At 47.2% G+C, this 12,880-nt stretch overlaps 1 protein-coding gene across 1 annotated transcript in view; it reads left to right on the top strand.

Annotated features, from left to right (window-relative positions):
* The window catches only part of LOC144488248 (vacuolar protein sorting-associated protein 4A), a 65,653-nt gene extending 64,331 nt beyond the window's left edge, over positions 1–1,322 (top strand). Inside the window, exon 10 of the mRNA XM_078206283.1 lies at positions 853–1,322. Coding sequence (XP_078062409.1) covers positions 853–954 — 102 coding nt within the window. The 3' untranslated portion in view covers positions 955–1,322. The remainder of the gene's footprint in view (positions 1–852) is intronic.
* The last annotated feature ends 11,558 nt before the right edge of the window (positions 1,323–12,880 follow it).

The raw sequence follows: 12,880 nt of genomic DNA, 5'->3' as shown, positions 1-12,880 counted from the left end.
GTTATGGTAAGGTTATATAAGGCATTGGTGAGGCCGAATTTGGAGTATTGTGTACAGTTTTGGTCACCTAGTTACAGGAAGGATGTAAATAAGATTGAAAGAGCGCAGAGAAGGTTCACAAGGATGTTGCCGGGACTTGAGAAGCTGAGTTACAGAGAGAGATTGAATAGGTTGGGACTTTATTCCCTGGAGCGTAGAAGATTGAGGGGAGATTTGATAGAGGTGTATAAGATTTTGATGGGTATAGATAGAGTGAATGCAAGCAGGCTTTTTCCGCTGAGGCTAGGGGAGAAAGAAACCAGAGGGCATGGGTTAAGGGTGAAAGGAGAAAAGTTTAAAGGGAATATTAGGGGGGGCTTCTTCACGCAGAGAGTGGTGGGAGTGTGGAATGAGCTGCCGGATAAAGTGGTAAATGCGGGGTCACTTTTAACGTTTAAGAAAAACTTGGACGGGTTCATGGATGAGAGGGGTGTGGAGGGATATGGTCCAAGTGCAGGTCAGTGGGACTAGGCATAAAATGGTTCGGCACAGACTAGAAGGGCCAAAAGGCCTGTTTCTGAGATGTAATTTTCTATGGTTCTAAGGCTCCCAATTCATTCACTGCCCTTTGTGACAGCACTGCCACGGTCTGGTGGTTTGAGCTCAGGGTCAGGCTTGAGGGGTGCACAGGCCAGAGCCCAGGAGGTCTATGAGTCCACAACCAGGACCTGGTTTCCTACTGTTCAACTGTCATTCCAATCTCTTGTTGGTGTGGAAATCATTGACGGATTCGGGTAGGTTTGGAGAGCTTCTGTCGCTCCCTGTTGTGCACTCTGATTCTAACTCCTGAACCCTCTTGTTTTTTTTCTGCAGTCTGACATGCTTCGCTCACAGGCAACCACTCGACCCACTGTCAACGCTGAGGATCTTAACAAGGTGAAGAAATTTACAGAAGACTTTGGGCAGGAAGGCTGAGCCTTCTGTTAAACTCCTTAATCTTCCAGTTGATCCCTAGTCCTGAAATCACGAGGAATTATGCAGCCTGAAGCCAAGAGAGAAACTAACTGGAGGTGGCATCACAAGTAAGAAGAATGAGCCTGCCAGAAGCTGCCACATCATTTGCCTATTTTTTTAAAAAGCTGAGTTTGTTTTGCTGAAGACTTTTGTCGTTTATTAGTAACCAGGTTTCAAGCATCCCAGCATGACCTTTGCACTCCTACAGAGCTCAGGAAACAGCCTGACCTCTTCCCCAATTCTGTAAGAATTTGAGATTTCATTTTATTTACTGATTGAGAGCCTTAAAATAAAATATCGATCTCGCTGATCCCTGTTCACAGTTAAAATTTTGCTGATCTTTATTCTGGTTACCTTTTGTTTTTCATGCAAAATTACTGAAAAAGGAGAGTTTTGAGGACTGGTTAGATATAGCTCTTGAGGCTAAAGGGATCAAAGAATATGTGGGGGAAGGGGAGATCAGGAAATTGAATTTGATATTCAACCCGATTTGATGATCAAAATGAATGGTGGAGCAAGCTCGAAGGGCCGAATGGCCTACTCCTGCTTCTACCTTCTATGGCATTAGCCAATCTGAGGAAAAGTATTCTCATCAACAGTTAAACTGTTAATTATGATCACATTACAACGCGTTAAACCTGTCCTCAAGATTATGGTAGTTTCAGATTGAATGTTATAATGGGCAAGAGATGTTTTACAGGAATCTAAATTACTGAGAAAATGTCACTGACTGTTGGAAGGTTAGAGGGGGGTTTGATCCAGGCTGTGGTTGGTTCTGTAGCTCCCCAGCCTGGAATATTAAATTGTTAATTTTAGATAATCACTGATTAGACCTCAATTGGATTATTTTGATGATTTTTCAGCACACCTTTTACAAATATCTCAAAGCCACAGAGAGGAGATTTGCGAGAATGGAACCAGGGATGAGGGTTTTCAGTTCCTTGAAGCTAGTAGCCATGCTTAAACTCTTGAATTTCCTCCACCTCATTCCTCTCAAGGTGTTCGTGAAAATCTACTTGTGACCAAGCTTTTGATCTGGTCTAAAATCTCTCCCTGTGCAAAATGCTCCTGTGAAGCACCTTGGGATATTTCATTGTTAAAGATGCTTTATAAATATAGAACATAGAACAGTGCAGCACAGTACAGGCCCTTCAGCCCTCGATGTTGTGCAGAGCTTTGTCCGAAACCAAGATCAAGCTATCCCACTCCTTATCATCCTGGTGTGCTCCATGTGCCTATCCAATAACCGCTTGAAAGATTCCTAAAGTGGCCGACTCCACTATCACAGCAGGCAGTCCATTCCACACCCCAACCACTCTCTGAGTAAAGAACCTACCTCGGACATCCCTCCCATATCTCCCACCATGAACCTTATAGTTATGCCACCTAATAACAGCTACATCCACCCAAGGAAATAGTCTCTGAACGTCCACTCTATCTATCCCCCTCATCATTTTATAAATCGCTATTAAGTCGCCTCTCATCCTCCTCCGCTCTAAAGAGAAAAGCCTTAGCTCCCTCAACCTTTCCTCATAAGACCTATCCTCCAAACCAGCATCCTGGTAAATCTCCTCTGCACTCTCTCCGATGCTTCCACATCCTTCTTATAGTGAGGTGACCAGAACTGCACACAATATTCCAAATGTGGTCTCACCAAGGTCCTGTACAGTTGCAGCATAACCTCACAGCTCTTAAACTCAAACCCCCTGTTAATAAACACTAACACACTATAGGCCTTCTTCACGGCTCTATCCACTTGAGTGGCAACGTTCAAAGATCTGTGGATATGAACTCCAAGATCTCTCTGTTCCTCCACATTCCTCAGAACTCTGCCGTTGACCCTGTAATCCGCATTCAAATTTGTCCTCCCAAAATGAATCACCTCGCACTTATCAGGGTTAAACTCCATCTGCCATTTTTTGGCCCAGCTCTGCATCCTATCTATGTCTCTTTGCAGTCTACAACAGCCCTCCACCTCATCCACTACTCCACCAATCTTGGTGTCATCAGCAAATTTACTGACCCACCCTTCAGCCCCCTCCTCCAAGTCATTGATAAAAATCACAAATAGCAGAGGACCCAGCACTGATCCTTGGGGTACACTGCTGGTAACTGGTCTCCTGTCTGAAAATTTTCCATCCACCACCACCCTCTGTCTTCTATGAGATATGATGTGGAGATGCCGGCTTTTCACTGGGGTGAACACAGTAAGAAGTCTCACAACACCAGGTTAAAGTCCAACAGGTTTATTTGGTAGCAAATACCATAAGCTTTCGGAGCGCTGCTCCTTTGTCAGATGGAGTGGAAATGTGCTCTCAAACAGTGCACAGAAACACAAAAAATCAAGTTACAGAATACTGATTAGAATGCGAATCCCTACAGCCAGCCAGGTCTTAAAGGTACAGACAATGTGGGTGGAGGGAGCATTAAACACAGGTTAAAGAGATGTGTATTGTCTCCAGACAGAACAGCTAGTGAGATTCTACAAGTCCAGGGGGCAAGCTGTGGGGGTTACTGATAATGTGACATAAATCCAACATCCCGGTTTAGGCCGTCCTCATGTGTGCAGAACTTGGCTATCAGTTTCTGCTCAGCGACTCTGCGCTGTCGTGTGTCGTGAAGGCCGCCTTGGAGAACGCTTACCTGAAGATCCAAGGCTGAATGCCCGTGACTGCTGAAGTGCTCCCCCACAGGAAGAGAACAGTCTTGCCTGGTGATTGTCGAGCGGTGTTCATTCATCCATTGTCGTAGCGTCTGCATGGTTTCCCCAATGTACCATGCCTCGGGACATCCTTTCCTGCAGCGTATCAGGTAGACAATGTTGGCCGAGTTGCAAGAGTAGGTCCCGTGTACCTGGTAGATGGTGTTCTCACGTGAGATGATGGCATCCGTGTTGATGATCCGGTACGTCTTGCAGAGGTTGCTGTGGCAGGGTTGTGTGGCGTCGTGGTCACTGTTCTCCTGAAGGCTGGGTAGTTTTCTGCGGACAATGGCCTGTTTGAGGTTGCGTGGTTGTTTGAAGGCAAGAAGTGGGGGTGTGGGGATGGCCTTGGCGAGATGTTCGTCTTCATCAATGACATGTTTTCGTTAGAGAGAAGGTTAAGAGGTGACTTAATAGAGGCATACAAGATGATCAGAGGATTAGATAGGGTGGATAGTGAGAGCCTTTTTCCTCGGATGGTGTTGGCTAGCACGAGGGGACATAGCTTTAAATTGAGGGGTGAGAGGGTGAGAGATATAGGACAGATGTTAGAGGTAGGTTCTTTACTCAGAGAGTAGTAAGGGCGTGGAATGCCCTGCCTGCAGCAGTGGTGGACTCGTCAACGTTGAGAGCGTTCAAGTGGTTATTGGATAGACATATGGATGATATTGGAATAGTGTAGATTAGAGGGGCTTTAGATTGGTACCATTGGTCGGCGCAACATCGAGGGCCGAAGGGCCTGTACTGCGCTGTTATGTTCTTTGTTGAAGGCTCCGGAGGAGATGCCGTAGCTTCTCCGCTCCGGGAAGTACTGGACGACTAAGGGTACTCTGTCCACCGTGTCCCGTGTTTGTCTTCTGAGGAGGTCGGTGCGGTTTTTCGCTGTGGCACGTCGGAACTGTTGATCGATGAGTCGAGCGCCATATCCTGTTCTTATGAGGGCATCTTTCAGCGTCTGGAGGTGTCTGTTGCGATCCTCCTCATCCGAGCAGATCCTGTGTATTCGGAGGGCTTGTCCTTGGGGGATGGCTTCTTTAATGTGATTAGGGTGGAAGCTGGAGAAGTGGAGCATCATGAGGTTATCCGTGGGCTTGCGGTACAGTGAGGTGCTGAGGTGACCGTCCTTAATGGAGATGCGTGTGTCCAAGAATGCAACCGATTCCGGAGAGTAGTCTATGGTGAGTCTGGTGGGATGGAACTTGTTGATGTCATCATATAGTTGTTTCAGTGATTGCTCACCATGACTCCAAAGGAAGAAAATATCATCGATGTATCTAGTGTATAGCATCGGTTGAAGGTCCTGTGCGGTGAAGAAGTCTTGTTCGAACCTGTGCATGAAGATGTTGGCATATTGAGGTGCGAATTTGGTCCCCATGGCTGTTCCGTGTGTCTGGATGAAGAACTGGTTGTTGAAGCTGAAGACATTGTGGTCCAGGATGAAGCGGATGAGTTGTAAAATTGCATCTGGAAACTGGCGGTTGACGGCATTGAGTACTGAGGCTGTTGCAGCAATGCCATCATCGTGGGGGATGCTGGTGTAGAGTGCTGAGACATCCATTGTGACGAGGGTGCTCCTGGTTCAACTGCTCCATGTGTGCCGAGTTTCCGTAGGAAGTCCATAGTATCGCGACAAAAGCTGGGGGTTCTTTGTACAATGGGTTTCAAGATGCCCTCGACATAGCCGGAGAGGTTCTCGCACAGGGTCCCATTGCCTGAAACGATGGGACGGCCGGGTGTGTTTGCCTTGTGTATCTTTGGGAGGCAGTAGAGATCTCCAACGCGTGGAGTACGTGGGATGAGAGCACGGAGGTGTTTTGAAGGTCCGGATCAAAGGTTTTGATCAGAGTGTTGAGTTGACGGGTGTGTTCTTTGGTCGGATCTGTGGGTAACTGTCTGTAGTGTTCCTCGTTGTTCAGTTGTCGGTACACTTCTTTGCAGTAATCCGCTCTGTTCAGTATGACGATGGCCCCTCCTTTGTCTGCTGGTTTGATGACAATGTTGCGGTTGGTCTTGAGAGCGTGGATGGCGTTGCGTTGTGCTTGGGTGATGTTCGGGGCTGTCTCGTGAGTGCAGCTGATGAATTTGGTGTTGGCGTACCTCCTGATGGCTTGGGCATACATGTCAAGTCGAGGGCAGCGGCCTTCCGGAGGAGTCCAATTCGACTCTTTCCTCTTCGGTTGCACTGCGGATCTCTCTGTCTGCTGTTCCGGTTCATTGGCTGTCTCATTGTGTTCGCTGTTGGCCTCTTGGGGTTTGTGGAAGAACTCCCGCAGCCTCATTCGCCTGATGAATTCCTCTGTGTCCGCTGCGAGACTGATGGGGTCTATTTTGGTAGTGGGCCAAAAGTTGAGCCCTCGGCTGAGAACTTCGATTTCATCTGGCTGAAGTGTGTAGTCCAACAAGTTGACAATGGACTTCCCTGCAGTGGTGCTGTTTTCTACTGTGGTACCGGGGGAGGCTTGGTTGCTGCTGGTGGTGATGCCGAGTTTCTCAAGTTTCCTGTTCTTGGTGTGCATGTAGATGGTGTAGTTCCTTTGTCTCATCTACTTGGCAGAGTTTCGCAGCTGGTCTGCGTCCTGAGCGCAAGTTGAGAATATGGATTCGATCTTGGTTTCCAGGCTGCAGTGTTTGCTGTAGAGTTGGTGTATGAGGTGTTTGAGGAGGGTGAGAGAGGTGCAACGGCAAAGTCTCTCAGCGTAGTCTGTGTTATAGGTTGACCTGAGTGGGTTCGTGATCCGTAGCCCTTTCGGTATCTTGTCTGCTTTCTTGCATGTTTGTAGAAACTTGATGTCTGTGTCGATATGCGCGATCTTCTTGGAGATCCTCTCCACTTGGAGCCGGCAGTTTGCGGTGTCGATGGTAGCCATGATGTGGAGAGGCCGGCTCCCTCCACCCACATTGCGGTGTCGATGGTAGCCATGATGTGGAGAGGCCGGCTCCCTCCACCCACATTGCGGTGTCGATGGTAGCCATGATGTGGAGAGGCCGGCACCCTCCACCTTTAAGACCTGGCTGGCTGTAGGGATTCACATTCTAATCAGTATTCTGTAACTTGATTTTTTGTGTCTCTGTGCACTGTTTGAGAGCACATTTCCACTCCATCTGACGAAGGAGCAGCGCTCCAAAAGCTTATGGTATTTGCGACCAAATAAACCTGTTGGACTTTAACCTGGTGTTGTGAGACTTCTTACTGTGTTCTATGAGATAGCCAGTTACTTATCCAATCGGCCAAATTTCCCTCTATCCCACATCTTCTTACTTTCTTCATGAGCCAACCATGAAACGCCTTGCTAAGATCCACGTATACGATATCAACTGCTCTATCTTCATCTGCACACTCAGTTACCTCCTCAAAGAATTCAATCAAATTTGTTAAGCAAGACTTACCCTTCACGAATCCGTGTTGACTATCCCGGATTAAGCTGCATCTTTCCAAATGGTCATAAATCCTATCCCTCAGGACCTTTTCCATTAACTTACCAACCACCGAAGTAAGACTAACTGGCCTATAATTACCAGGGTCATTCCTATTTCCTTTCTTGAACAGAGGAACAACATTCGCCACTCTCCAGTCCTCTGGCATTATCCCCGTGGACAGTGAGGACCCAAAGATCAAAGCCAAAGGCTCTGCAATCAGATCCCTTGCCTCCCAAAGAATCCTAGGATATATCCCATCTGGCCCAGGGGACTTATCGAACTTCAGGTTTTTCAAAATTGCTAATACATCTTCCCTCAGAACATCCACCTCCTCCAGCCTATCAGCCTGTATCACACTCTCATCCTCAAAAACATGGCCCCTCGCCTTGGTGAACACTGAGGAAAAGTATTCATTCATCGCCTCTCCTATCTCTTCTGACTCCATGCACAAGTTCCCACTACTGTCCCTGACCGGCCCTAACCTCTCCCTGGTCATTCTTTTATTCCTCGCATAAGAGTAAAAAGCTTTGGGGGTTTTCCTTGATCCGACCCGCCAAGGATCATTCCCCCTCCTAGCTCTCCTAAGCCCTTTTTTTTTTAGCTCATTCCTTGCTACCTTGTAACCCTCAAGCGACCCAACTGAACCTTGTTTTCTCATCCTTACATAGGCTTCCTTCTTCCTCTTGACAAGACATTCAACCTCTTTTATGAACCATGGTTCCCTCACTCGGCCATTTCCTCCCTGCCTGACAGGGACATACCTATCAAGGACACGCAGTCTTTGTTCCTTGAACAAGCTCCACTTTTCATTTGTGCCTTTCCCTGACAGTTTCTGTTCCCATCTTATGTTCCCTAATTCTTGCGTAATCGCATCATAATTACCCCTCCCCCAATAATAAACCTTGCACTGCCGTTAAAGTTAAAGTCACCCATGACAACTGCCCTGTGACCTCCACATCTCTATTACTATTTGGGGGCCTATTGAAAACTCCCAACAACGTGACCGCTCCTTTCCTATTTCTAACTTCAGCCCATATTACCTCAGTAGGCAGATCCCCCTCGAACTGCCTTTCTGCAGCCGTTAAACTATCCTTGATTAACAATGATGCTGCTCCACCTCTTTTACCACCTTCCCTACTCTTACTGAAACATCTATACCCCGGAACTTCCAACAACCATTCCTGTCCCTGTTCTAACCATGTCTCCGTAATGGCCACAATCCACGCTCCAAGTTCACCTACCTTATTCCGAATGCTCCTTGCATTGAAGTAGACACACTTCAACCCACCTTCCTGCTCGCCGGTACACTCCTGCGACCTTGATACCTTCCTCAGTCCCTCACTACACTCAACACTGGCTTCTGGACTACAGCTCCTTTTCCCATCCCCCTGACAAATTAGTTTAAACCCCCCCCCGGAAGAGCCGTAGCAAATTTCCCTCCCAGGATATTGGTGCCCTTCTGGTTCAGATGCAACCCGTCCTGTTTGTACAGGTCCCACCTTCCCCAGAATGTGTTCCAATTATCCATGTAGCTGAAACCCTCCCTCCTACACCATCCCTGCAGCCACGTGTTTATCTGCACTCTCTCCCTGTTCCTCAACTCGCTAGCACGTGGCACCGGCAACAAACCAGAGATGACAACATGGTTTGTCCTGGCTCTCAGCTTCCACCCGAGCTCCCTAAATTCCTGTTTTAAATCCCCGTCCCTTCTCTTACCTATGTCGTTGGTACCGATGTGTACCACGACCCGTGACTGTTCCCCTTCCCCCTTAAGGATCCTGAAAACATGGTCCGAGACGTCACGGACCCTGGCACCCGGGAGGCAACATACTATCCGTGAGTCTCTTTTGCTGCCATAGAACCTCCTATCTGTCCCTCTAACCATCAAGTCCCCAATAACTATTGCTCTCCTGCTCTCCCCCCTTCCCTCCTGAGCCACAGGGACGGACTCAGTGCTGGAGATCCGGTCACCGTGGCTTACCACTGGTAGGTCGTCTCCCTCAACAGTATCCAAAGTGGTATACTTGTTGCCGAGGGGAACGACCACAGGGGATCCCCGCACCGCCTGCTTCCTCCCAGCCCCTCTCACCGTCACCCATCTATCTTCATTCTTCGGAGTAACTACATCCCCGAAGCTTCTATCTATGACCACCTCTGCCTCCTGAATGATCTGAAGTTCATCCAGCTCCGGCTCCAGCTCCAAATACAAGTTGATGTAAGCACATCTTTCATATTATGTGGGATACATTGACATAGAGCAACCAAAAACTGGGCATCCATGAGCTTAGAACCATAGAAAATTACAGCTCAGAAACAGGCCTTTTGGCCCTTCTTGTCTGTGCCGAACCATTTTATGCCTAGTCCCACTGACCTGCACTTGGACCATATCCCTCCACACCCCTCTCATCCATGAACCCGTCCAAGTTTTTCTTAAATGTTAAAAGTGACCCCGCATTTACCACTTTATCCGGCAGCTCATTCCACACTCCCACCACTCTCTGCGTGAAGAAGCCCCCCCTAATATTCCCTTTAAACTTTTCTCCTTTCACCCTTAACCCATGCCCGCTTGTGGCCCATCAACAGAAGAATTGTCTACCATTGTGTCACCAACAAGAAATGTGTAACCTCAATGCCCAGCAGTTCATATTCAACCTTATTTGTAATTTCTAATTTAGCAACCTGTAGGTTCAAGAGGAGGGAGGAGAAAATGACTAAATACAGGTTATTCTCGTAGTGTGTGCAAAATGTTAGAATCCATAATTCAAGATAAAATTTCATATTTCAAATACTTGGGTTAATTAAGGCCATCAGAAACATTAATAAAAGCCAGAGGTTTGGCTAACCAACGCGCTGGGCTGAAGGGCTTCTTTCTGTGCTGCAAAACTCTTGTATGACAATTCTTTTTAAAGCAATGGCCAGTTACATGAGGAATGCAGTAGGTGTGGCAGATGTGGAAGGCAGATGTGGAATTCAGGTGTTAAGGTGTCTTGCAAAAGGCCCATTAGGAAATTTTTGCCACTTAATATAAAATGAAGTTCCGTGGTTAAAAGACATGGGATAGCAAGCAATATACTGGCAGGGATTAAGGATTTGCTAAGAGGCAAAAAACAGATTTGGAATAAACAGGTTATTCTTGCATTGACTGGCTGTGGCTAGTGCGTGTGCCACAAGGATCAGTACTTGGGGCCCCCACTGTTCACAATATATATCAATGATTTGGATGTGGGGACCAAAATAAATATTTCCAAGTTTGTGGATGATACAAAGCTAGGTGGGAATGTGTTGTGTGGAAGATGTAAAGCAGCTACAGGAGAATTTGGACTGACTTAGTGAGTGGGCAAGAACATAGCAGATGGAATATAAAGAGGAAAAATTATGCAGTTATCCATTTTGGTGGAAGGAACTGATTTGCAGAGTATTTCCTGAATGGTAAGAGATTGGAAAGTGTCAATGTACAAAGGGAGCTGGGTGTCCTTGTCCATAAGTCACTGAAGGCTAACATGCAGCTGCAGCAAGCTATTAAGAAGCCTAATGGACATAGAACATAGAACAGTACAGCACAGAACAGGCCCTTCGGCCCACGATGTTGTGCCGAGCTTTATCTGAAACCAAGATCAAGCTATCCCACTCCCTATCATCCTGGTGTGCTCCATGTGCCTATCCAATAACCGCTTAAATGTTCCTAAAGTGTCTGACTCCACTATCACTGCAGGCAGTCCATTCCACACCCCAACCACTCTCTGCGTAAAGAACCTACCTCTGATATCCTTCCTGTATCTCCCACCACGAACCCTATAGTTATGCCCCCTTGTAATAGCTCCATCCACCCGAGGAAATAGTCTTTGAACGTTCACTCTATCTATCCCCTTCATCATTTTATAAACCTCTATTAAGTCTCCCCTCAGCCTCCTCCGCTCCAGAGAGAACAGCCCTAGCTCCCTCAACCTTTCCTCATAAGACCTACCCTCCAAACCAGGCAGCATCCTGGTAAATCTCCTCTGCACTCTTTCCAGCGCTTCCACATCCTTCTTATAGTGAGGTGACCAGAACTGCACACAATATTCCAAATGTGGTCTCACCAAGGTCCTGTACAGTTGCAGCATAACCCCACGGCTCTTAAACTCCAACCCCCTGTTAATAAAAGCTAACACACTATAGGCCTTCTTCACAGCTCTATCCACTTGAGTGGCAACCTTTAGAGATCTGTGGATATGAACCCCAAGATCTCTCTGTTCTTCCACAGTCTTCAGAACCCTACCTTTGACCCTGTAATCCACATTTAAATTAGTCCTACCAAAATGAATCACCTCACATTTATCAGGGTTAAACTCCATTTGCCATTTTGCAGCCCAGCTGTTAGCCTTTATCACAAGAGGATTTGAGTACAGTAGTGAAGACTTGCTTTAGTTCTATAGAAGCTTGGTTAGGCCGCACCTGGAGTACTGTGAGCAATTTGGTCCCCTTAACCGCAAAGCATGTTATTGCCATAGAAGGAGCATAATGAAGGTTCACCAGACTTGTTCCGGGATGAAGGGACATGGTAGGGAAGTTGTTGGAGAGGATTCTTAGAGATAGGATGTATGCGCATTTAGAAAGGAATAAACTCATTAACGATAGTCAGCATGGTTTTGTGAGAGGGAGGTCATGCCTCACTAACCTGGTGGAGTTTTTTGAAGAAGTGACTAGAATGGTTGACGAGGGAAGGGCCGTGGATGTCGTCTATATAGACTTTAGTCAAGCATTTGACAAAGTCCCTCATGGTAGGTTGGTGCAAAAGGTTGGATCTCATGGGATAAAGGGGGAGGTGGCTAGATGGGTGGAGAACTGGCTTGGTCACAGAAGACAGAGGGTGGTAGTGGAAGAGTCTTTTTCCAGCTGGAGGCCTGTGACGAGTGGTGTTCCGCAGGGCTCTGTATTGGGACCTCTGCTGTTTGTGATTTATATAAACGATCTGGAAGAAGGTGTAACTGGGGTGATCAGTAAGTTTGCGGACGACACGAAAATGGCTGGACTTGCAGATAGTGAGGAACATTGTCAGAGGCTACAGAAGGATATAGATAGGCTGGAAATTTGGGCAAAGAAATGGCAGATGGAGTTCAATCCAGATAAATGTGAAGTGATGCATTTTGGTAGAACTAACGTAGGGTGGAGCTATACGATAAATGGCAGAACCATAAAGGGTGTAGATACGCAGAGGGACCTGGGTGTGCAAGTCTACAGATCCTTGAAGGTGACGTCACAGGTGGAGAAGGTAGTGAATACGGCATATGGCATGCTTGCCTTTATAGGATGGGGCATAGAGTATAAAAGCTGGGGCCTGATGTTGCAGTTGTATAGAACGTTGGTTCAGCCGCATTTGGAATACTGCGCCCAGTTCTGGTCGCCACACTACCAGAAGGACGTGGAGGCTTTAGAGAGAGTGCAGAGGAGGTATACCAGGATGTTGCCTAGTATGGAAGGGCTTAGTTTTGAGGAGAGATTGGGTAAACTGGGGTTGTTCTCACTGGAAAGACGGAGGATGAGGGGAGACCTAATAGAGGTGTATAAAATTATGAAAGGCATAGATAGGGTGAACGGTGGGAAGCTTTTTCCCAGGTCGGTGGTGACGCTCACGAGGGGTCATAGGTTCAAGGTGAGGGCGGGAGGTTTAACACGGATATCAGAAGGACATATTTTACAGAGGGTGGTGGGGGCCTGGAATGCGCTGCCGGGCAAGGTGGTGGAGGCGGACACACTGGGAACGTTTAAGACTTATCTAGATAGCCACAT

The sequence above is a fragment of the Mustelus asterias genome, unplaced genomic scaffold (genome assembly GCF_964213995.1).
Source record: "Mustelus asterias unplaced genomic scaffold, sMusAst1.hap1.1 HAP1_SCAFFOLD_1409, whole genome shotgun sequence".
Taxonomy (NCBI): domain Eukaryota; kingdom Metazoa; phylum Chordata; class Chondrichthyes; order Carcharhiniformes; family Triakidae; genus Mustelus; species Mustelus asterias.
Note: the sequence above shows the minus strand (reverse complement) of the source record. Positions and strands in the feature narration are given on the sequence as shown.